The sequence below is a fragment of the Thermobia domestica genome, chromosome 11, assembly GCF_964235325.1.
Source record: "Thermobia domestica chromosome 11, izTheDome1.hap1.1, whole genome shotgun sequence".
In the NCBI taxonomy this organism is placed as follows: domain Eukaryota; kingdom Metazoa; phylum Arthropoda; class Insecta; order Zygentoma; family Lepismatidae; genus Thermobia; species Thermobia domestica.
The window spans coordinates 5,548,817-5,575,181 of record NC_137464.1 but is presented as its reverse complement, the minus strand read 5'-3'; the positions used below and the strand labels follow the sequence as shown (position 1 = coordinate 5,575,181).

Genomic DNA, 26,365 nt, shown 5'->3' with positions numbered 1-26,365 from the left:
GCCTATATATCTGTAATTCAAATATGAAATGCTTAGCTATTTACTAAATTGGTCAAAGTTTAGTTTTAATATTATTTCTTTTTTAAAACCAAAGACACAAATGATTAAAGGACTGCAACTAACCGAAACAAAACTTCTGAAAATGTGTGAGAAGTGATTATTGAAATTCAATAGATATTCAAAACAGTGTCAATGTTTTAACGAAATAAACGTTCTAAAAAAACTACAAGTTTTAAGGTCAACTTTTGTGAATTTTAGGGTCATTTTACATGAATTTTAGTGTCATTTTATAGGTCACTTTTTAGAAAATTTTAGGTCAACAAAATCCGGGCCCTGCTTATAAGTAATAACTGTGTTCCAATCCTTGTCCAAATCACCTGAGCCGAAATTTAATTTAGAGAATTTAAAACAAATAAATAAAAAATGTATCTTTTATTTTTCTTACTAATCTAAGTTTACTATCTAATATTATTAATAATCTAATATTACTTTCCGATTTTAGTAAAACTTTAATTGCTTTTAAGTCACGTTGGTAATTTGAAGTAAGAACTGCAGCTTTTCTAGTTTCGTGATGAATATACTTATTTTCGGGCAATCATCCAGGTGAATTCTACGTCGTCCAACGTTTCGAGAACCGACAACCTTGTTCTCGTCTTTAGGGTAAAGTATGAGAAACCAACAACAGAAGTCTTTACTATGTAGATGCTAGCAAGAAGGTAGCACAATTTGATTGGTCAATGGCGACTTCCAATCAGCGTCAGTCTATGGCCTCAATTGTGATTGGCTGGTTGACTAGGTTGGTTGGCAAACCCTGATTGGTTGTTTTGTATACGTTTTTTCCAATGAGGGGAAGCCATGTTTGACTGAGTTGATGACCGGTGGAAAGCAACAAACCTCAACAGGGATACCAATGTGACAAATGTGACCAACTGACAGTAGACACACAATGTGACCTTAGTCACGTATTACGTGAGTATGAATAGCTCATTAAACTGAATATTAGCAATTCAATGCAACCATATAGGTTAGCTTAAAATACAATATTTTGCATGGTTATAGCCAATATTGAATTATAGACTTCATTTGTTTATCCCAAAACTTTTGGCTTGCACAAGTAACACTCGGAACTTCTATTACCTTGAGGACTTCGTTCAAATCATAGAGTTAAGTACGTGTAATGATATTTCTTGAGAGTTTTCAAGTCGTTTGTAAAAGCGTTTCTTAAGTATATCAAAATGTGAACTCATTACTACCGGTATAAAGACAGATTTGGGCTACTCAAAAAAAAATCAGGAAACATTTTGGGCAATTGTAGTCTCAAATTTTAAATTTAAATGCAGAGTCGAATCAGAAATTAAAATACCCGGCCTGTACAAGTCCCTACCGTTAATGCCCTTGGTCATCATTTTGTGTTAATTTTTATTGCTGAGAATAGTTACAAAATAGAATTTATTAGGATATATAAATAGCAAAGAACATTTCATGATGAATAGCACATTTTTAAAACTATAAAACTATTTTTAGTAACAATCATAATATGCTCTTAAATAACTGTCAATCTGACAGTTAATTTTAATCTTATTACGCCCTTAAATAACTGTCAATCTGATAGTTAATTTTAATTTTATAACGCTTTTAAATAACTGTCAATCTGACAGTTAATTCTAACCTTATTATGCCCTTGAATAACTGTCAATCTGACAGTTAATTTTAACTTTATTATGCCCTTACTGTCAATCTGACAGTTAATTTTACAGTTTCTGAATTCAAATGTTTTCAAAATAGCTTGGCTTAACATTATCAAGCTCAATAGATTCTTGAAGGAGTAACAATTTTTGTGTGGCTATATTTGTTAATCGACACAAAATATATGGTGGAATATGGGAGATAGTTACTTACTTTAAATTGTCTAATATTCCAACTTCTACTACTATTAGCACCATTAAACATTACAATAATTAGTAATTTTAAAGTAATCTATTGAAGTCATACACCTTTCAATGTTACATATTAACAACAACGTATCTTGCTATAATATATGAGTAACTATATCCACACCATTACCAACATTCAAGCACATTACCAAACTAACATTGAAAAATAAAATAAAAATTAATAATAACAGCATGCTCACCTCTGAATGGTGGGGTGGTAGGTTGCTCAACAACTTGAGGAGGAGGAGCTGTGGGTGGCTCGTAAGGTCTCTCAGGTGCTGGAGGTGGTCTGTAAGGAGGTTCTGGACGGTAGGGTGGTTCAGGTCTATAAGGAGGTGGTGGTCTGTAGGGAGGTTGAAGACGACCTGGATATATCTGAGGTCTAGCTGTGCTGGGCTCTTGAAGAGCAGGAACAAGGTACTGGGTATAATTGCGATCTTCAGGACTTGCAGCATAGACAGGGCCAACAGCCTGGACTGTAACAGTCCACGAAGCGGCTCTGCCATAACCGTTGTAAGCTTGGCAAGTGTAAGGACCCAGTTCGCGCAGAGAGACTGATCGAATAAGGAGGCTGTAGTCTCGTTTTAGTTCATAACGTTCTGAGGAGAAAGGCAGCATGCGGTCAGCCCGCCACCATGTTACAGAAGGTCGCGGCCATCCAATGGCATAGCAACGTAAAAGTGCTGGTGCCGCAAGTGCAACCACCACATATGTGTCCTCGCCAATCACTTCAGCAGGACGATGTGTTGGATCTACAATATTTATATAAACATGCACAACAAAATATAACATGCTGGTATGCAAACAAAAAACATACTGTTAAATGAAAATATAACAAAAACCATCAACCAAGATTATCCTTGCCACAATTCGTTGTAAGCTTTTATGCATATGTAGCAACACAGAGCTTTGAAAGCTAACAGCTGATATGATTAAGACAGTTTGATTGAGGATTGGGAGAAACAACAAAAATAAAGTTGTAGTAGGGATGTGTTCACTCTACGAAGAAGCACACTGAAATAAATGTGTTCCACAAACAGCGCAAGCAGCAATTTTGTTAAATTTGTTTAAATATGTTATATTAAATGAATGTGTTTAAATAGAAACTAGTATTTTCTAGTTTATTTTTGAATAATAAGTTATCTTATTGCTGAAAATTAACTAAGTTTTCCTTTATAACTTTTGTTTTTGTTTTTTTGTTTTGCTTTGAGAGAACACAAAGTAAGGTTAATGTTGCACAAAAAATAAAGCCAACACAAGATAAAAATAAATACGCACACATTTAAGCTAAATTTTATAGATACGTACAGTAGAATTGGTAATTGTTTGTTTATAAGTGTATACATTTTTATTCGCTTCATCTGTTGAAATTTATTAATCATAATTCGCTGTTTCTCTGATTGGCAAGTAATCTTAAAAATGAATTTCTTAAATTGGTAGTGGTCAAGGATGCCCATCCTGAGCCCCCCCCCTTCAAACTCACGTGGACCCCCTGTATTTTTATGAATATGTATTTTTTTCTTGTTATATGTATTTTTTTTAAGGAATGCCTTCCCCCCTAAAGTTACAGAAAAATCGGCGCCCTTGGTAGTGGTATTTGTAGCGTTTAATACAACTAACTCCTGAGGAAAAAACATCATACCAGAGGAGTCCGAAAATAAGGTTTCCCAGGCGACTGTGGACAGAAGTGGGGATATAAGACCAAAAATAGCATGTGACATTAAAGATCAGACACATCTTTATTTTTCCACGTAAGTACCACGTACATTGAGGGATTTGTCATACCGAGCTATAAGCTTCAAAAACCCTTCCAGGAAAAATTCAGGGCTCTGGATATGGAAGAAGCAGATTCCAAGTTCCTCCGCTATTTAATCGATGGCGATACGCCAGTCTCGGTGTGCCCAGCACTTGATGCCGCCCTCATTAAATTGGCGACACCATTTGTTTTGACATCACATTAAGCCAATAGACTTCCATGAGGTGGTTATGGATTTCTGCTCCCGATACGCTACGTGTTCATTCAAAGCGGACAACTGTTCGCACTTCCTCCTTTGACCACGACGTCAAAGCGTGCCTTCTCTCCATAGCTACCAGGCTCAGACTGACAGACTCGTCTCCGGTTTGCACAGGCGCTGCGACGGCGCCATCTACAGAATCGCGGACGAACGATGCCCACTTTTATTTGGTTGTGTTGCGCGTGCGACTGCTGTCTTGTTCTTCCCATTACTATTCGTTTTCCTGGGGAAAACGAGAGAGGACACTTATTTTCGGACACCCCTCGCACAATTTAATATTATCAATGAATTTTATTTATTTTTTAAATAATTTATTTATTGTAGTTACTAAATTTAAATCTTACTAGTTTTGCTCTAAATGCTAGTTATGATCTCAGGAAATTTGAATTTGAGGCTCTCTTCTGAATCAACTCTTCTTTTCACTTCTTTAAAACCAATGTTCCCTGACCATAAATCGTCTTGATGGTTCTTTACTTCCAAAATATATCTTTAATGGTTTTTACATATTTTCATAATAAAACTATTTCTGCTAAATTATAATTTTACGGTGTATCGTTCTTGCAAAGAAATTAGTAAGAAAGAGGAGCTAGATAGCTTCTTTATTTCTTTAAACTTGGTCACAAGTCTCGAAATTCCTATTTGCATCATTTTATCGGTATTCAGATGTAATATCGTCCTATGTATTTTGCTACATAAATAACGGAAAAGTCCAATTATGTGAACAATCAAATCTGAAGTTTGTTTTCTTTTCCATTACAGGCTGTCTCATGGCTGACAGACTCACATTGGAGCACAGAAGAATGGTGGCAAGCTTAATGCAAGTTGTGCAGTCGGCAACAGAAATGCGTTCAAGGTTTGCAGAACGATTTCCAGATCGACAGCCAACAACTTGTTTAACAATTTATCGCGGAAATGCGGAGCGACCTAGAACTAGCAAAAGTGGATTAAACATTGATACAATGCAGAAGGCCATACTGCGGAGTCCAACAAAATCAACGAGACGTCTGGAAATAGGGATTCCACAGAAGACAGTGAACCGAATTCTATCCAAGAATCTTGGCATACGACCATTTCACCTACAAATCGGTCAAGCTTTGACTGCTTGGCAGAAACAGGTACCAGTAGAATGCTGTGACATTCCAGTTGAAATGTCACGGATGCAGCCGGGCATTGATAGTCAAATAATTTTCAGTGATGAAGCTACCTTTCATATCAGTGGTCATGTTCATCGTCATAACACAACTTTCTGGAGTACTGAAAATTCACGTATCATTCATGAGCATGAACGTGCATCCCCGAAGGTAAATGTATGGTATACCGTGATCGCTACTGATGTAACTAGACCATTTATCTTTACAACCCCAACTGTGACTACTTGCAAATATTGCAAGAGTTTGTCATTGATAACATGCTCCTACAACTTAGACGAGAAGATTATTTTCAACATGATAGTGCACCGCCTGAGTTTGATCGTGCTGGTCGTACTTAGCTTGATCAAACGTTCCCAAATCGTTGGATTGGTTGCCGTGGACCGTTAGTATGGCCTTCCCAAACTCCGCATCTCACACTCTATAACTTCTGGTTATGGGGTATGATAAAGGAGCGCGTGTATAGTATAAAAGTGAGACACATCGAAGACCTCAATTACAGAATAAAAGGTGTGATATCCAACATTCCATCCGAAATGTATGTTCGAGCACTAAATTGTACTGTTGAACGTTGGCTTATGTGCATTAATCATGCTGGTGGGCAGGTTGAAACTCTGTATAACGAAAACTCTGACTAAATGCTTTCTCTTAAGTAATGTTCGCATAATTGTGACTCACCCCTTAGTTTCCTTTAACTGTTCACTATTTTCTGCAAAACGATTCTCTTTTCACACATAGAACATTCCCCAACAGAACTTCATAACTTTTTAGCTCATTAAAATAAGTTCAAACAATAATATCAGATACCAGAAATAAATACATTATATTTAGATAATTCATGTTTAGTGTAGAAAACTATACAGTTTATATATAACAAATTAATATTTTAAAACGTTTTATTAACTAAACAATGAAGCAGGATTTAATTTTTTTAAAGCAAGGAATTGTGGCAAGAACATTTATAACATAAAAATACATGTTCCAAATATAACCAAACCAAGGCAAACCAAAGATTAAAATATATTATCAACTAATTATAAATGCATGAAAGAGGCAAAGAAGAACTGAATTTGAGAAGGTAAGGAAATATTTAGTATAATAGATTAAAATATCCTTTGTTTGAGCCTGAATTCTTTCTAAAATATACTTTAATTCAATATTCAAAGCTTTATATATATATATATATATATATATATATATATATATATATATATATATATATATATATATATAAATTGTTCAGTATACAGAATGTTACAAAGATTTTGGAAATAGATTCCTTACATCAAAATAAGAAAAAAAAAGGTTCATATGGACCTGTGGTCGGAAGTACATACTTTCGTAGTTACAGGATGCCGAAAACGTGAAAAAATGAACTTTACAGGTTTCTAGTTCAACTACTTTTAGGACCGATCGTAGTCAAGTCAAGCCATCACTGAGGAACTAGTATGTGAACTATGCAAATATCCATCTTTCAGAACCTCCGGTACTTCCACAATCATTTTTCGGAAGTACTTAATTACTCTCTACCTACCTCTCTAAAAATAGGTGTGCAAGGCATTCCTAAACACGGATATTTGGATAGTTCACATATCAATTCCTCAGTGATGTTTCGACCAGACTACGATAGATCCATAGTACTGGAGCTATGAACTTTTAAATTTCACTTACTTCACGTTTTCGGTACCCTATAACTCCGAAACTATCCACTTTTGAGCACAGGTTCCATATGAACACTTTTTTTCTTATTTTGATGTGAGAAACTTGTTCCCAAAATATTGACATTTTTGTAACACCCTATATATATATATATATATATATATATATATATATATATATATATATATATATATATATAAGTTTCACCTTTGTATACATCTTTGTAGATGAAACTTATATTACACGAAAACCAATGAATATGAGGTAAAAGATACAGGAAATTAAAAAAAATATATATCTTATTTTTACAGTTTTATCACAACATAAACTCTTTTTATTTTTATTACTGTAAGAGAAATGTTCTACGTATTCAAGAAAAGATATTTTAATCTATTATTTAATGTAACATAAAGATGTTAGTTTTAAAACTAATGAAAGTGAGTGTTAAAGGTAATGGTAATGACTCATTCAAGTATTTATTTTTTTAAAAATGAAAAGAATATAAATTTAACTATTTTGTAAATGATTGCTTGCTGTAGACGTATGTCTGTTGACTAAGGGGAAAAAATTTTTAAAAGACGGAAAAAAGTTTCTTCCTAATTCATCTGTTCAATTGCATTAGCAAATTTCCAGAAAAATCAGGAAAAGTAACTTCCTAGAGCAGTTACAGCCAAAATTTATGAATCAAAGCATTGTGTCGAATAGCACCCTAACCTTCCGTATGAACTTTCTTTATGGTTTATTCTATTGTAATAGAATGAGGGCAATATGTTTAAAATCAAAATTATTTTAAACCCTTTTTTGCCAGCAAATCCTGAACACAATTGATCAATCAGAAGTAAATATTCCTTCTATTTCTCTTGAAACCAGAGGCTAATATTTTTTTACAAACTTCATTGTCTGAACCTCCATCACTCCCTGACATTTAAAGTCATCTTTCACCTATATGAGTACTATATGCATATTTGTAAGATTGAGGACTAGGTCCGTAATCAAGTCAGGAGGTCAAACTTCCCAGAGCTAAGAGTTGGACTTATAAAAGGTTCCTCCAAATGCAGCTCAGAGATTTACTCACCCTCTATCAAACAGCCACTTAAGGGATAACAAGACGACCAGAGCGTGAAGTAATATTCGTTATCAGGGTGAGACTTTATGTCCACCATGTATCACCCTGCTTTTTCTGAGTCTCTTCTTGAGTTTGTTTATTCCCTCCTCCAGTCTTACTCAACCCCAACTTCAATCCATGTGAAAATTTCAAATTCACTTCATCTGTAAACCTCCCTCCATCTGAAAAACTCCTAATTCCACTCCATCTGAAAACCTTTAGCTTCACTAGTCCTCAAATCTTTTTGTTGATAATGAGAATAAGATAAGTTGATGATGAACCTAATTAGATTGTCCATCTTTGCTTTAAGTTAGAGAAATCTTATCTATTCGGAATTAATTGGAAAAATGAAATTTTTGACAGAGGAAAAGCATTTAATACTCTAATATAACAGGGTATTTCAAAATATTTTTGTGGCACATTTGAGATGAGATTCCACTCATGAAAATAAGCAGAAAAATCAGACTAAAGAAATGCAGATTACCAATAATAAGTGAGTACTATGCTTAGATTATACAGAGTCCGCCAGAAAAATGTATGCACTGTTTAAGAAAAAAAATCCTATATATCTTATTTTTAAATACATATAGTTATTATTTAAACATGTGTTACAAACCTTCAAGTAAGGATGTGTTTACATTACATGTTCAAAATGTTGGCCGTTGGCGGCCAAACACCTAACAGAACGGTCACTGCAGTTACAGCGTTCAATGTATCAATGGAGACCGGCGCAGATGACTCTGTAATCTTGTAGCAAAGGTTCTTGAGCGTGCGCGGCTTACTTCGATACACTTTATTTTTCACAATTTCCCACAAGAAGAAGTCCATAGGGGTAAGATCTGGCGAATGGGGAGGGAACTCAATAGGCCCTCTTCATCCAATCCAATGTCCCTGCAGATTGTCATCCAGGAAAGCTCGTACCTCTAGGTGATAGTGGTGTGAGGGGCAGCGCCGTGCCGCTGGGATGGGCGAGCGGGGCGACGGTCCCGGGCGCCGAAGTAAGGGGGCGAGAAAATCGGGAGAAAAGGGGTAAAAGAAAGGAAAAATTACTTGGAATATATTTATTGGGGCGCTGATTTTCCACGACACGGCACTGGGTGAGACCCCGTTCTGTTGGTAGAAGACCTCAGCTTCGTCTCCGTAAAGCGTACGTACACCTGCTAAGCTAACCCCCACCTCTCGTGCACATTCCGTAGCAGACTTCTGTAGTGACGTTTCAGCTTTTTCAAAACGAGAAATGACGAAGCAGGACTTGTTACTGTAGGCATTCTTCCCGATCTTCCTTTGTGAATATCACAAATCGTTCCATGCGCCTCAAATTTGTCAACAATGCGTTTGATTGTTAGACGGGTTGGTGGTTCAGTACCGAACTCCCTTCTCCAGTGACGCTGCACTTCGATAGCATTCCCAACACTTATATAAACGTACTTATGCTGCTCGGATGTCAAACGTGCTCCTGCCATTTTCTTATCTCACTAACCGTGCTGACAGGACCGACATCTGTTGAGCGAAAAACCGTACTACTAACTCAAAACAATTGACAGTACCGACATCTGTTGGGCGAAAAACCGTACTACAACATAATTTTAACTGAAAACAACTGATTATTCTGACATCTGTTGGGCTAAATACCATACTACAACATACTTAAATTTCAGAAAAATTATCAATACCAGTATCCTGATACAGACTGACAAAGAGTGTATACATTTTTCTGACGGACTCTGTACTTTAATTAAGTTATAAATAGTTTCAAAGGTAGAATCAGAAGCATTTAGACAGAAAAAATAATGTGAAGAATTATTTGCATAGCATTTGAACATTATGAATTACGAATTTCTTTAAAATTTTCTACTTTTCTTCCTCTCCAAAGTCATTATAGAATATTCAATACTGTAGTCTCAAATTTTATTTCCCTATATATTGCAAGGCTCGAAATTTAGAAACGAAACCAATTTCCACTTCCCGTAGACTTTTTCAATATTATTTGCATAAGTAAAATCATTTTCCGAATATTATAAAATAAACTTTAATACACTCTGTACAACGCATATTACCATTACCTTATTATAAGACAGTTTAGAGACAAAAAAAAGTGCATATTGTAGTGCCCTCTGTTATCAAAGTGTACATTTAAAACTTTATAATTGTACAATTCAAGCATGCAATTAGTGATAGAAACTCAAAAATATGGTTAATTTAGCTTCTACATTTTATATTGAAATACTTATCTAGTTCAGAAAAACTAACAGATCGCAAAATAAGGACACGATATGAATATTATACCTTTTGATAAATAGAGGGTGTTACAATATTTTGGGAATAGATTAATCACATTTTTTTTTAAATAAAAAGTTCATATGGACCTGTGGTCGGAAGTGCATAGTTTCTAAGTTATAGGGTGCCGAAAACGTGAAACAAGTGAACTTAAAAAGTTCATGGCTCCACTACTATAGGATCTATCGTAGTCGGGTCAAGACATCACTGAGGAACTAGTATGTGAATTATTCAAATATCTATCCCGGTATTTGCACAATCATGTTTAGAGAGGCTGTTTGGGAGTACTTGATCACTCTTCACATACCTCTCTAAAAATAAGTGTGCAAGTACTGGAGCATTCTTAAAAATGGATATTTGTATAGTTCACATACTAGTTCCTCAGTGATGTCTTGACCCGACTACGATAGATCCTATAGTAGTGGAGCCATGAACTTTTTAAGTTCACTTGTTTCACGTTTTCGGCACCCTATAACTTAGAAACTATGCACTTTTCAGTAGGCCGGTAGCCAGCCCAAACATGTAAGGGGGGGGGGGGTTGATCCGACCATATTATAGTCAATTTGCAAGCCTACCGTGACACGTTTAGGGAGGTAGCAAAAAGTTAGAGGGGGCCCGCCCCCTAGACCCCCGTGGATACGGACCTCCACAGATCCATATGAACTTTTTTTCTTATCTTGATGTGAGAAATATGTTCCCAAAACATTGAGACACATTTTTTTGTAACACCCTGTATAAGTTTCTACGAAGTTATAGGTAAATTTCAACATTATCTATGTAATTAAGTTTTCAGACTAATTATACTGAACTAAAACATATAATGAGTACATATGTTAAATGTTCGTTGTTAACACATTCCTAGGGCATGCCTTTAAAATAAACAGAAAATATTAAATAAATTTATTAATAAGAAACTTATTCCTTGAGAAGACATTGTTCGTACTAATTTTAGTTTATTACTTCTTTAAATATTTGTTTTCTTATAATGTGAAGCACCATTAATGAATATAAGTACGAAGGCTGTCCTGAAAGTAACAGACGTTTTGAAATTTAAAAAAAAAAAAAAATAACAATAAATAAAGCAAATTGTATTATACACATTTGAAAGGTACACTCTTAAGCCATTTTGCCACATAATCGCCATGCAAATTAAGACACTTCTCACACCATGGCACAAGTTTTTCAATGCCGTCGTGGTAGAAACTTGCCATCCACGATTTTTAATCCACTGGCTTACACCGGCATGCAGTTCGGCGTCAGTATAAAAGTGTTGTGTAGCGAGCCATGTCTTCATCGCTGCCAAATCCGGGCTGTATGGTGGATGATCGAACAATTCCCATCCAAGAGCTCTCAGGTACACTTTTCTGTGTGTGAATGTGCCTCACTTGGCCTTCCCTCCTTATTCCATGTCCGTATACTTCACGCAGTTGGCGATGGATTTTAATTGGCTTGTGGTTTTTGCCAACAAAAACCTAATCACAGAATGCACCTCACAAGAGACGGGATTTTCTATTGCAGCGAACATTGTAACACGTGACAGAGAGCACAGTAAGAGCGTTTCAGTTCTCACGCTACCACAGTTGGATATGTACTAGGTGTGGCAACGTTCTGACACCAAGACGGTTTCTCTAGCCTCGCCCACTGCTGCGATAGGCCAAAACGTCTGGGACTTTCTGGGCAGCCTTCGTATTATCATTTTAAACAATTCTTTAAAGTTGAAATATTATAAGAATGCATGTTCGTTAAATTTTGCAAGCATTCATTTTAAATTAATCTATTATTCTTGGTATTACTCCTCCTTGCAAGATGAGTATTGAAGAGTGATGCGTGCTCAACACGTGATTTTCCATTGCGTTATTCCTGGCCACCTAGATAAGAGTTTCCTTTCTCTTCACTCTCAATATTGCGCTAATGTAATCACTAAGAACCGAACCTGGGACTTATACACACTAAGAGTGCACGAATTAACTATTTAGTTTATACGACGCTAGCAACATTAAATTCAACGCAAGATTAATCATACAGAAAACGATGCAAACTTGACCCACACGTCAGAAAATAATGTAAATTCCTCAAGTAATTTTCTTAGCACTAAGTCTCACGTGCAAAGAGTAATAAACTTATTAATTTTGAGATTGCAAAACCACGCTCAGGAATTGTAACAATAATTCTACTTATAGATTTCTGTAATTCCTGAATATTTAGAGATCCAAGAGTTTCAAGCTTTCGACTCTCCCCTGGAGTCTTGGTCACTGAGGTTAAAAACAGGAAGAAAAAGAATAGAAACATCAAGGAATGAAAAGGAATGGACTTACCAAGGGAATAGCTGTATTGTACAAAAAACACGTTGTCAAGTGCGTCAGCGATCTCCAGATGAGGTGAAGCGAACTAAAATATAGGTTGTCAACTCATGTTACAGGAGCAAAGAAGAACTCTTCCGTGGCCAAGCGGTTAGCGTACGCGCCTGTGGCGTGGGAGACCCGGGTTCGGTTCCCGGCAGGGGCTCATCTGGTTCGGATTTCACGTTAATCAGTAGGTCCACGTCTCATATAGTTTCGCTGCTGAACGGGACGTTAAACCCAAACTCAACTCAACTCAGGATCAAGGAACAGGAAAGGCGCACAAATTGACTCCACTATATTTTAGTTCGCTTCACCTCATTTGGAGATCGCTGACGCACTGTACAACAAGGTGTTTTTTCTGTATAACACAGATCTTTCCTTGGTAAGTCTGTTCCTTTTTATTCCTTGATATTTCTATTCTTTTTCTTTCTGTTTTTAACCTCCCTGACCATGACTCCAGGACAGAGTCGAAATTTTGGAATTATAAAAATTCTCTGTAAGTAAAATGATTACTAATTTTGGCTCATTGTGATATTTGGCCTTTTGAAGGCCAAGCTACGATACTTTTCTAACTACCTCGTATCTTAAAAAAATATACTGTCGGAAGAAAGTGTCTTTGACAATGTATATGTACACTACTGACTTTGGTTTGTTTTAGTAACCAGCATATTTGTGTATTGAAGAAAGTTTACCGCTTGCGACATTTAGCATATAATCCTGTGAGGTGAAGTTTACTGCTAAGGAATTAATAAGCTTTTCTTTAGAAAATTCAGATGTGTTGAGGAAAAAATTAAAACGATCTAAAAAGTTCTAAACTTTACTTTGACAATTAATATAAATGAAACTTCACTAGAAATAAATGAAAGATCCGATTACATTTAAAAAAAAAAAAAAGCCACAAATTCCTTAAAAGTTTAAGCCTATCAGTAGGTATTTCGATGTTGTTAAATTTGAAGATGGGAGTCAGTATATCCCGAATAGCATCGCTCTTGTTTCTTTTTTTTTTTTTTTTTTTTTTTTTAACTGGAGTTTACCACCTTTTTTCTCTTGATATCTCTCAGATTATCATCACGAAGGTGGTGAATGCTACATTTTGCCAACATAATCTGGTCTCCAATGGTTACAAATCTAAGCTCTGATAAGATTAACTTTGCTTGACTTCAGTGACGCCACGGGATCCAATAGACGAGTGTGGCTAAGGCGTTATTATCTGATTACATAATTAATATCAAATAAAAGAAACAATTATCTCATTGTAGAATATCTGACAATATACGTATTGTAATGCACCACGTGCTTGTGTTTATAAACATTACACGTGCTCCTGTTTACGATGGAGTACTATACCTCACGTTGTATTATTACGGAAGCAGACGACAGATCATCAACACCACCTACAAGTCACATGACGAAGAGGGAACAGCTGCGCCACTGCCGCCCGGAGCGCCTATAGCTTGCCTGGAGCTCTAGGATAAACCCAACCTAATAGCTTCTAGTTTGCTGCGGAACTCTAGACTTCCTTTCCTCCCACCTTAGCTTACACGGAGTTCTGTCGGGATCCCAACCTCAGTTGCTTAGCTTGCACGGAGCTCTGTCGGGATCCCAACCTCAGTTGCTTAGCTTGCACGGAGCTCTGTCGGGATCCCAACCTCAGTTGCTTAGCTTGCTCGGAGCTCTGTCGGGATCCCAACCTCAGTTGCTTAGCTTGCTCGGAGCTCTGTCCGGATCCCAACCTCAGTTGGTTAGCTTGCTCGGAGCTCTGTCGGGATCCCAACCTCAGTTGCTTAGCTTGCTCGGAGCTCTGTCGGGATCCCAACCTCAGTTGGTTAGCTTGCTCGGAGCTCTGTCGGGATCCCAACCTCAGTTGCTTAGCTTGCTCGGAGCTCTGTCGGGATCCCAACCTCAGTTGCTTAGCTTGCTCGGAGCTCTGTCGGGATCCCAACCTCAGTTGGTTAGCTTGCTCGGAGCTCTGTCGGGATCCCAACCTCAGTTGCTTAGCTTGCACGGAGCTCTGTCGGAATCCCAACCTCAGTTGCTTAGCTTGCTCGCAGCTCTGTCGGGATCCCAACCTCAGTTGCTTAGCTTGCTCGGAGCTCTGTCGGAATCCCAACCTCAGTTGCTTAGCTTGCTCGGAGAGATCCTGTTCTAAGGCTGCACGGTCTTGGGCTACCTTTCCTCTGCTTCACATTAGAGAAAGTTATATTATAATATTTCTGTAAATACTGCTGTATTTTATTTTACAATAAACCAATAGTGGGAGTCGATTCCGGACTCCACCCAGCTCTACCTGTTCCCACTAAGGGAAGAATTTTTACAGTATATAACTCTTAGCAGTTTCAATTTGCCAATCATTATCAGATAAAATATTTATTCTTTTCGGTCATATATATTGGTGAATTGTGTCAAAATTATTATTAGATGGCCATTGAATGTTTAACTTATATTCGTTGTGTATAAAATATTGTATATCCCATTAGAATTCGCTTTAATTGGTGCTTCTTTTATGTAATAAATAGTTTATGTGACTAGAACTAAACAATGTCCACTCAAGCTTAAGTCTACCATCTCCAACAAGAATAAGCATTCCCCAAAAGCAATGAAGCTTTTTTCCATAAACTGCTTTCGCTTGACAACAAGTAATGCGATGTGATTCTATGCTCAACATTGTGATGGCCAAGTGACTTACCTGTTACCTCTAACCGGAACTGTTTCTGAGCGGGTTGCCCTATACCATTATCAGCAATACAAAGATACGTTCCGGCGTCACTGCGATATAAACCGATAATTTGTAAGGATCCATCTAGCAATAGCCGATGCCTGCCGTTATATCCATCAATCTACATAAGGAGAGTAATTTTATATGTAGTTAAAACATTAAAAAAAAATTGAACATAAGATTTATTATAAGAAATAAGAAGTATTTTAATATTAACACAGTGAATATTTAATATCAGTATTCTGTGAAAAAGATGGAGAGTGCAATTGGAAGACGAGTTCGACAGGGATACTGTCTCTCGCTTACATTATTTATTATCTATCTAGAAGAGATAATGAAAAAGAGTCTACAAGATGAAGACGGCATTTCAGTAGAAGGTAGAATGATTAGTTGTATACGGTTTGCAGATGATATGGCGCTTGTTGCAGAATCTGAAGACAAAATCAATAAGATGTTAGAAAACTTGAAGAAAGGCTGTGAAGAATATGGTATGAAATTAAATGTTAGCAAGACAAAAGCTATGGTGATTGGAACGAAAAGGTCGTTGTCAAATATAGCAGCAGGAAGGGAGAAAAAGAACAGGTAACTAGTTTTTGATACCTGTGTAGTATTATTAGTGAAGATATGAAATATGAACGTGAAATACAAGCAAGGATAGGAATGGTGAAAGAATCCTTTAGGAGGAAGAAAATACTATTTTGTTGGACCTTGAGTAAAGAGTTGAGAAAAAGATTCATAAAATCTTTCGTGTGGAGTATGGGTTAGAAACACCGACATTAGGCAAAAAAGATGAAAAACGACTGGAAGCTTTCGAAATGTGGGTGTGGAGAAGAATGGAGAGAATTAGCTGTGTCGAGTGGAAAACAAATGAGAGAGTGTTAGAAATGGTTGGGGAGAAAAGAACAATTGTAGATATTAAGAAGAGGAAGAGAAACTGTCTAGAACATTGGCTAAGAAGGAATTGTATCATGAGGGACGTATTAGAGGGTGGCATAAAAGAGAGGGAGGGGACGAAGGAGTCTACAACTAATGGACAATCTCACAACAGAAAAATCGTACGTGAAATCGAAGAGGTTAGCGGAAGACCATGGAGCATAGAAGCTTCTCAGTTGCAGCAAGTGACTTGCCAATAATGGCAGAATACCTATGATGATGATGATGGTGATGATAGAAGAAAAAGTTGTGTACCTTGCTTGGTCTCCTTTAAAAACAAATGGAATAAACTTCAAGAAAACATTCTTAACATTCAAAACTAAATACGACAAATCTGCTTCATGTAGGGACTTATTATAGAGTTTAGAGCCAACAATATTTGAGAAGACATGTAAAGGAAAAGAATAAATTTTCAACGTGAAGAGGAATTGGCTTTTATTGATAGAAAATTCAACATTTTAATCTGCCTTTTATAAGTAGAAAATTCAATATTTTATTGCAACATAATAAACAGGACACTTAAGAAACAGTGGTCATCATCACCATAGGTATTTTCCCATTATTGGCAGGTCACTTGCTGCAACCGAGAAGCTTCTGTGCTCCATGGTCTTTCGCTAACCTCTTCGTCTTCACGTACGATTTTTCTGTTGTGACATTATCCATTAGTTGTACACTCCTTCGTCTCCTCCCTCTCTTTCCTGCCACTATACCCTATAACACGTCCCTCATGATGCAGTTCCTTCTTAACCAATGTTCCAACCAGTTTCTCTTTCTCTTCTTAATAATATCTAAAATTGTTCTTTTTTCTCCTACCATGTCTAACACCCTCTCATTTGTTTTCCGCTCAACCCAGGTAATTCTCTCCATTCTTTTCCATATCCACGTTTCGAATGCTTCCAGTCTTTTTCATCATTTTTGCGTAATGTGTATGTTTGTGACCCATACAGTACAATACTCCATACGAAGCATTTTATGAGTCTTTTTCTCAACTCTCTATTCAAAGTCTTACAAAACAGTATTTTCTTCCTCCTAAAGCCTTCTTTCGCCATTCCTATATTTGCTTTTATTTCACGTTCACATTTCACATTATCACTAATAATACTACCCAGGTATTGAAAACTAGTGACCTGTTCCAACCTCCAACGGCCTGTTCATTTCCCCCACCCCTCCAACTACTATACATTTGTAGTTGACACCGACTGCTTCGTTCCAATCACCATAGCTTTAGTATTTCTAACATTTATTTTCATTCCATATTCTTCACACTACTGAAATGCAGTCTTCATTTTGTAGGCTCTGTTTCATTATCTATTCTAGATAGATATTAAATAATGTAGGCGAGAGATAGAATCCCTGTCGAACTCTCATTCCAACTGCACTTTCCTCTGTCATTTACTCTCTTATTCTAACACTTACTTGTTGGTTCATATAGAAGTTCATAGAAATAATGGAAAATCCTGTTAATTACCAAAACTTTCAAAGTTAGAAAAAAAAATAATTGAAACCCACTAAAATTTATAAATGTTTCAAAAATCAAGTTAACATGAACGACTGGATATATTTTTTCCTTTTTTTCTTCATTTGAACTTGAAATGCATACTGTTTTAGGATACGAAGTCTCCAGGATAATTGTTACCTCCGTGGAGCAGAAACTCCACTAGAATCCATTTAAAAAATCAAAAAGAATACGTTAATTTACTTGACATTGTGATAGTCGAACGTTACGAAAATTAATGTTTTGTTTTTAAAATATGTTTTTCTATGGATTTTAGTGGGGAGTCTCGTATAACTATCTATAATCTGATTAGTAGAAAAGGGGGCTGCGGTGGCTCAGTGGTGGAGCGCTCACTTCTCGTGCGTGGGGTTCCTTGGTTCGATCCCAGCTCGCGCTAAATGGGTATTGTGGTGGGCAAACACCGTGTGCGTGCGTTTATTCTGGGTTCTTTCAATTCCTCCAATAGGGCCGCGGTGGCTCAGTAGTAGAGCGTTCACCTCTGGTGCTTGGAGTTCCCTTGTTTGATCCCAGCTCGCGCCAAGTGAGCTTTGTCAGTGGCGTATTTAGGTAGGGGGCTATCGGGCTCAAGCCCACCCTCCGAAGTAAATAAATGTGTATATATATTATATATAATAGCTGTAGACCTACATATATACCCACTCAGCAAAATGCGCATAGCCCCTCCCCACGAAACAAAATCCTAAATACGCCACTGAGTTTTGTGGTGGAAATACCGTGTGAGTGAGTTTCCTATGGCCTCTCCCGTTATCTCCCACACTCTTCACTCCACCATTTCATTAATTTCTCATCATCACCGTCTTCTTTAGCGTAGCCGGCATATCCGTGAGGCATAAAACTTTTTTTTTTTTAAGATACAGTGCAGTAGAAATATATATAAATAGAAGGCCCGATTTGCGAATTGTATGACTATATACATTTCAACTACTGTGTACAGATAGTATCCGACCGACATGAACATGTAATTAAATTCTTCCATGCTTCTATAAGCTTTTTAGTATAGTCTGAAGATGGCAACAGTCAGTTGCTGAAATGATTACTAAAATATATGTGAAATTCTAGGGCATAACTGGCGAGCAACATCTCTTTATTTAATAAATTATGTGCCAAGTGTCTTGAGTAAAGTATATACTGATTTTTTTTTTTTTTAATGAAGTGGGATTACATATGATATTTCATAGGTTAAATTCGTAAAACTTCGAATTGATCCAGTGAAGAAATACATTTTTTACCTTATAAGAACCACCAATTGCGTACGTAGCAATTTAAAAATGTGTACTGCATGTTCTACCTTTGATTGCAGTTTATAGCTAAATATTTTAAAAATATGTTCCCCATGTTCTATCTCTAGTTGCAATTTATAGCTAAGCACTTTAAAAAATGTGTTCTGCATATTCTACCTCTAATTGCAGTTTATAGCTAACATTTTAAAAATGTGTTCCCTATATTCTATCTCTAATTGCAGTTTATAGTTAAATGTATGTTTCTCAAGCTAGATGGGTCAGATTTTGAGAGGACAACAATGAAATCCAAGAACAGGTTGAGTGAAAAGGTTGTAAAATTCATTGAATAGCCTAATAGCACATTTTGTAGTGCAGGATTTAGTTTCAGACATGTAATGTGAAAAACAATACAACATATTGTAGCAAGAAACTTACAACAGATCCTCCTTTCTTCCAGACAACCGAAGGCGTTGGTTGACCTCGAACTATACATCTGAGAGTGGCGTAGCTTCCTTCTTCTGCACGAACTTCAGGCTCCGTCGCAACGATTCTTGGTTGCTCAACTTCATATTTATAAAAATAATAATAAAATAAATAAATAAATAAAATAATAAAAAATAAAAATCGAGATAGCTAAAATATTAGAATGTGTATTGATAGTAAGTAATGTCCAAAAATTTGATTGACGGTAGTACATATACCAGAAATGTGAAACAAATTTACTTCCTATAAGTCCATGCTCCATTATAGTGTATAAAATATGTCCACGGATTCTTAGTTAGTTGTATCATATTTTTTTATTTATGTATTTATTATTTTTATTTTATTTTTTATTTTATTTTTTTTATTTTTTATTATTTATTTATTTTTGCCAACAGTTTCTGTCACCTTCGTTAAACCACTTGGGGTTACGGTTATGATCAATTTTGGGTGTATATATATGTATAGATACTACAAGTGACAAGTAGAGACCTAAACAACATCCTAATAGAAGATGGTGTGACGAAATTAAGAAGTTCTGAATATCTTGAAAACGAATGCTCCAAAATAGATGGTTGTTAAGACGTGTTGGAAAGACCTTAATCCAGCAATGGACCAACAATTGTTCATAATGGTATATACCCGTTTCAAATATAAATAACCTTTACCACTACATTCATGTGATCCCAGTTCTCATTCTTGATATCTGAGCCTTTGAGATTAAGAAACAAAAGCTTATACCTTGTTCTGAGATATCGTGTGTTTAGCTCTGTAGCTGTAAGAATTTCCAAAAACAAAGATAGTTAAACTAAAATTTACTGTTCCTGGGTATAATCGGGAAAATTTATTGTTATGTCCACGTATAACAAACGGTTAAGCGAACTCGAAATATTTTGACAACTGGTTCTAGCAATCTAGCTGAATAGCACCACTGTAATATATATAATTGAATTTAAAACTCATTATTTGGCCAGGAACTTGAATACGTATGTGTTTTGAAAGGCCACGTGAATTTTTATTACAGAAAATACAAATAAAAGTATATTAAATTTAATGACTACTGCTCTACGTTAGTACACATTAGTGCACATAAGCCTCAAATTAGATTCTTGCTATTTCGATGTGTAATTGTGTTGTGTGTATTTTTTATTTTTTTTTTATTTTTTTAAATTGCGTTATAAACTAAATTAAACATATATACGAAATGAGAAAAAATGCATTATTTTATTATTCACACAAACACACACATACACAAACAAACACAAACACACTTACATCTGTAACAATATTAATAACTCTTTCTCAGTACACATGCACGAAAGAATTAAGGTAAACACAATATTTCAAGATTTTGGAAGACAATGACACATTCCTATGATATATAATGAATTAGATTAGATTCCAATAAATATATTAATATATTCAAATTCCTTGACTCACCTCCAACAACATTGTAAGTTGGGCCAGCAGTCGTAAGTGGAATAGGAACTTGCTGTTGCTCTACAACAGGACTTACACACGATGAGCCACAACCGTTGGAACAACATTTAGTCTCACCAGGGCAGTCAGCGTCTGACAAACACTCCTGTACACAGCTTCCAAGAGCCTCAGTCAGTTGTGGGCATTCACCACCCTTATTCACTGGAAAATAAAGAAAGTAAGAGCTTTTGAGACAATTGCCTGTCTTTATATCTGCTAGTACATTCTTGATTTTTGACAAATTTTTTGATGCCTTCACTTGCGGTTCAAGTCTGGTCCGACACGACACATTGAATTCCCTTCTTTAGTTAAACTCTTGATTACTTGGCATAGACCTGAGATTTCACAAAACACTAAACAAGAACTTTAGGAATGATTCAAAAATGGATCAAAAGATGGCGATCTTGGCCAAGAATTAGTTTTTGGATCAGGGGCCACAAAATTTTTGAACGGCCCCTAAATCGAGTTTTCGTATTTTCTGTGGAATAAGCACATTATACTGAGTTAAGTGATAGTTTGGGTTTGGCTATATTATATGTAGTTCTCCAGATATAAGGCGTACAAGAAATTTTTGATTGAATATATTGGATCTTTTGATCCAAAAATTAAGTTTAATTCAAATATCGTGCTGTTATTGAAACAGTTTTTGAATTAAAATTATTAAATTGAAATCTTGAAAGTTAAAATCAATGACAGTTGAATCCAGTGTACAATACACACACCATTCAAATAATTTGACTGGCAAGACCGTAGAGTTAAATTTCGAACATATTTTTTTTTTTTTTTCCAGTTTTGTGACATCAGAGATAAAATCTAGAGCAAGACAAAACAGAATTAAAATCCAGCTTATAAATTGATACATAAATAAAATAGAATAATAGACTAGCACATACCTTGCCTGCAAATAGCCCGGAATCTTGTTTCAATTTCGTCTCCTGCTCTGTAGAAGTCTACGGCGCATCTCGTTCCTTCAGGACAATAGTGTTCTCTACATGGGTCATGGCAGCGACATCTCTCGCAATCTTGAGAATCAATAAATCTTTCGACTCCATATGGACAATGAAGTTGAGAGCACTCTTCTCTAGCCAGGAGGCAAGGGTCAGGTTGAGGCTCTGGCTGGATGTCAGTATCTGGTCGAGAATCGGTGTCTATTTCATTTGCTGAAACAATTCAACATATATATTACTTTTTTTTTCTTAAACTGAAATTTAGTTGCCATGTTTTACGGAAGACATGTTTTGTGTTCAACATAAAAGAATGTTACTTTAAAGTACGTTATGGTACACAAAGAACATTTATTTAAACAATATAAACTCACCTGTTTAGTGTTCTATTTCAACGTAACGTTGTTTCTGATTTCAATAACTTTTTCAACTGTCACCTTTATCAGCTATAATGGCTTAGAAGCTAGATATATTACAGAAAGTGAATCAATGATGAAAGAAAATAGCAACTGTCTTGTATATTTATTCTTCTTTGCACTTCTGTGCTTAAAGTCCACTTGTACTTTTGATACTATATTATTGCTTTCCTGTGATCAATTTTTATCAATTTTGTCAGAAATTGAATTGTTGTAATTGACAAACTATGAAATTGTAAAGACAAACTATTGTGATAAAATAGCCATCGTGTAATTTTCTTAGTTAAAAATATTATTTATTATTGTATCTTTTCTGTTTCTTTTAGCCTTTATTGTGTCTAAATTTTTATTAAAATTTCCTCTGTATTAAGATTTAGAGTTTTGGTTCGAATGGCAAGCGATTCAGAAGAATTCCTTTCAATATGCAACATTGATTTATGCAAGATATGAGGGGCATCTAATAAATTATCTACCTAGACAGGAAGGAATGCGAATAGGCTCACCTGGTCCTCACTGTTTTTCGATCTAGTCCTCAATGGAGATCTATGCACCGCCGCCATTTTGTGAGTAGCGAAGAAATCCCAGAGAAGTCTTTGTCATGGCCTGCAAACCACTGAAAAGCAACATCTTGGACCTCATTGTCCCCGCAAGTGTTTCTTCAGGTCTCCAAAAAGAGGAAACAGTCACTAGAGGCCATGTCCGGACTGTAGGGAGGATAATTCAACATTTGGAAACCACAGTCAGCAATGTCAACCTGAACCTTTTCGCGGTGTCAGACAAACATTCGCTACGCGCGAACACAAACACTGCTCACGGTCATTGCATTGCTTTGACTGATCTCAAATTGCGCAGCGGGGTTCTCCACAGTAGCCTTGGCGTCATTATGCTCCGCTCCTCCCTTCCTGTTTAGGTAGATAACTTATTGGACGCCCCTCGTATGTATGTCGTTTATATTGTGTTTTTGCTCAGATACATGCTTTAGATAAGAATGAAATTGTAAGTAGGTCCCTTCTGTCTAAATATGTTCTTTAATTCATATTTTGATACTGTGTCTTGTGAATATAAGTGATATCCCATTCCCATATGACATCATATAGAACACTGAACTTGTGAGCCTTTACTGTACATCTGAATTTTATTGAAGTTTGATAATTTAGAGCTAAAATATTATAAAATATGTTTAAACAAAAATATTTAATTTGTTTAATTTAATGAATTTATTTTTTTTTTAAATTTACTACCGGTAATTGTAGAGAATACAACATTTACACATCTTGTGTTAGTGAATTATTAACATTTGCTTTTCATTTACACAATTAAGCACTAAAACAATAACGGCTAAAGTAAATAAGCAATTATAAGAAGAAATAATTATTATTTTAATACCTAAAAACGCATATGGCACCTAAGGCATATTCTTCGCATTAGAAATTATTGGAAATCGTAATACTGCAAATTATGGATGCGTCTAAATATCAAATAATACTTTCGACAAAGTGGATACTTTCAAATATCTAGGATCAATGTTAGCAGACTAAAATCATATCCACGAAGAAATTAAATGTTGACTAAAGGCAGGAAATTCGTGTTATTACTAAGTTCAAAATCTTTTGTTGTCACGAATTCTGTCCAAAAATTTGAAGCTTAAAATATATAAAACGATAATCATGCCTGTTGTACTGTATGGTTACGAAACATGATCGCTTACTCTGAGGGAAGAAAGCAGAATTAAAGTATTCGGATCGAAGAAAAACGGGAATGGAGGAAACCTCATAACGAGGAACTGCATAATTTATACGGTTTACCAAACACTGTTAGGGTCATCAAGTCTAGGAGGCTCAGGTGGACAGGTCATGTAGCTAGGATGGAAAGAAGTAGAAACGTTTTCAAAGTCTTAACTGAAAATCCAATCGGAAAACGTCCATTAGGAAGATGTAAGCATAGATGGAAGGACAATATTAAAATGGATCTCGCAGAAATGGGAACACAAAATAGAAACTGGGTTCAGGTAGCCAAGGACAGAAGTGAATGAAGAGCTTTTGTGAACACGACATTGAACCTCCCGGTTCTATAGGCCATAGAGTCAGCTAGCTTCTAGTTAGCCTACGTTGTACAATAAATCAACCTAGTTCATTGAAAAAAAAAAAAAAAAGGTCCACAAGCTGCTTCCATTTACAACAAATCTCTTGAGTTTGATTACAAATAAATGCTGTTATGCGATGAGAAAATATTTTAATCACAAACTAACTTTTTTAAAATAAATGTAAGGATATGTTAATTCAATTTGTATTCTTTTATTGAATGTTTTATGTAACTATTAAGTTAGTATCAAAGCATTTGTTTTAGATACAATAAAATGGTTATATAACTTCTAATGTCATTGTTAGAACATTGATATGACAACTGGATGCTCGTTTGTCTTGCCTTACTTGTAAGCCTAACACAAATTATAATACAAAAATACATAAATAAATAATGTAAAGAGAGTTTTGCTGGTTGCTATTATATTAACGATGTTGGGTAGTTGCGCCATCTTTAAGTTGTAGTCCATTAATTAATATGGGAAATTATTTTTTGTTTTCTTTCAAATGAACTAGTTTTTTTTAATCGTTTTATTTTACTGATTTATTTTTCTAATCTGTTTAGATGTCCTTTCTTAGTGAAAATTAAAGTTTGTTATACAGGGTGTTACAAAAATGTGTCACAATATTTTGGAAACAGAATCCTCACATGAAAATAAAGAAAAAAAGTTCGTATGGACCTGTGCTCAAAAGTGGATAGTTTCGGAGTTATAGGGTGCCGAAAAGGTAAAACAAATGAACTTAAAAAGTTCATAGCTTCACTACTATGAGACCTATCGCAGTCGGGTCAAGACATTACTGAGGAACTGGTATGTGAACTATCCAAATATCCATCTTTCAGAACCTCCGGCACTTGGGCAATCGGAGTACTTGATCACTCTCCGCCTACCTTTCTAAAAATTGATGTGCAAGTGCCGGAGGTTCTGAAAGATGAATATTTGGGTAGTTCACATACTACTTCCTCAGTGATGTCTTGACCCGATTACGATCGGTCCTATAGTAGTGGAGCTATGGACCTTTAAAGTTATCTTTTTACGTTTTCGGCACTCTGTAACTACGAAACTAACTATGCACTTCCAACCACAAGTCCATATGAACTTTTTGTTTCTTATTTTGATGTGAGAAATATATTCCCAAAATATTGCGACAATTTTTATAACACCCTGTATATTCACTTAATATTAAATTTAAGCAATAATCCATTTAGATCATGTGCAAATTCATTTTGAAAACGTAAGGGATATTTAACTGGACTTGTAAAAGAAATCAGGAAAATTATATAAAAGTTGTTCATTTTAAAACAAATAATAAGAATAATTCAACATACATATCAATGAGCTTAAAAAGAAAGATGGCGCACGTACTCAACACAATAAACAAATAAAAATACAAGTACCAGTGAAACGCATATATTTTTTTCACGCGCTACCCTAGACAACTCCTTTAAATTGGTCACAAGGAAGCTGGTGAGGTTAGATTTACATCAAAGTTGCACCACCCCGATTATGACGTAACGTCACGTGGTATTATCATGGGGGCAAAGGCGGAATAAAATTAGCCTTGAGGGGCTTTTAACCCCTTTCGTTCGCTCAGCTATGTTTCGTAATGTAAGTATATCATTTTTTTTTATGCATTATATATTACGTAGAAGGGTAAATGAGTATTATTTTAATATTATTTTAATGATACAAGTGTTACGAAAATTAAAAGTAATAAAAAAAAACTTTCCTTGGGCCGGGTTTGAACCCACGTCAAAAGCCACTTTTACTACTTGCCCGTGCCGTAGCATGCTCGCCCACAAGGATCGACAGCAGCTAGAGTTTGATTATTGCTACGTGGCGAGAAACAGATAACTTCAACCAATCAGAACCGTGTATTTAGCTCTTATGGCTAGAATCGAGCGTGATTAAAATATATGCCAGTCAATCAAAAATATACACATCTGAACAATAAAGAAGCACTTAAGTTAGGTATTAAAATCTTTATATTCATGTTAAAAATAATAGCTATTTACGTAAACAGATGTCGCACTTTCCAAACCGCTTTTTCACTACAAGTTTAGAAACTCTTTGTTTTGTGATGCTATAAGCACATCTTATA

At 35.7% G+C, this 26,365-nt stretch overlaps 1 protein-coding gene across 5 annotated transcripts in view; it reads right to left on the bottom strand.

Annotated features, from left to right (window-relative positions):
- Positions 1-26,365, bottom strand: part of Ppn (proteoglycan-like sulfated glycoprotein papilin) — a 557,431-nt gene that overhangs the window by 8,848 nt on the left and 522,218 nt on the right. For 4 of the 5 annotated variants that reach the window (XM_081729955.1, XM_081729956.1, XM_081729957.1 and 1 more), the window contains 5 exons: positions 21,718-21,984; positions 20,786-20,986; positions 19,301-19,428; positions 15,167-15,317; positions 2,135-2,686 (listed from right to left, as the gene is read on the bottom strand). In XM_081729955.1, the coding sequence (XP_081586081.1) occupies positions 2,135-2,686; positions 15,167-15,317; positions 19,301-19,428; positions 20,786-20,986; positions 21,718-21,984 (1,299 nt within the window). The remainder of the gene's footprint in view (positions 1-2,134; positions 2,687-15,166; positions 15,318-19,300; positions 19,429-20,785; positions 20,987-21,717; positions 21,985-26,365) is intronic. The other variant, XM_081729958.1, reaches the window with a different exon arrangement.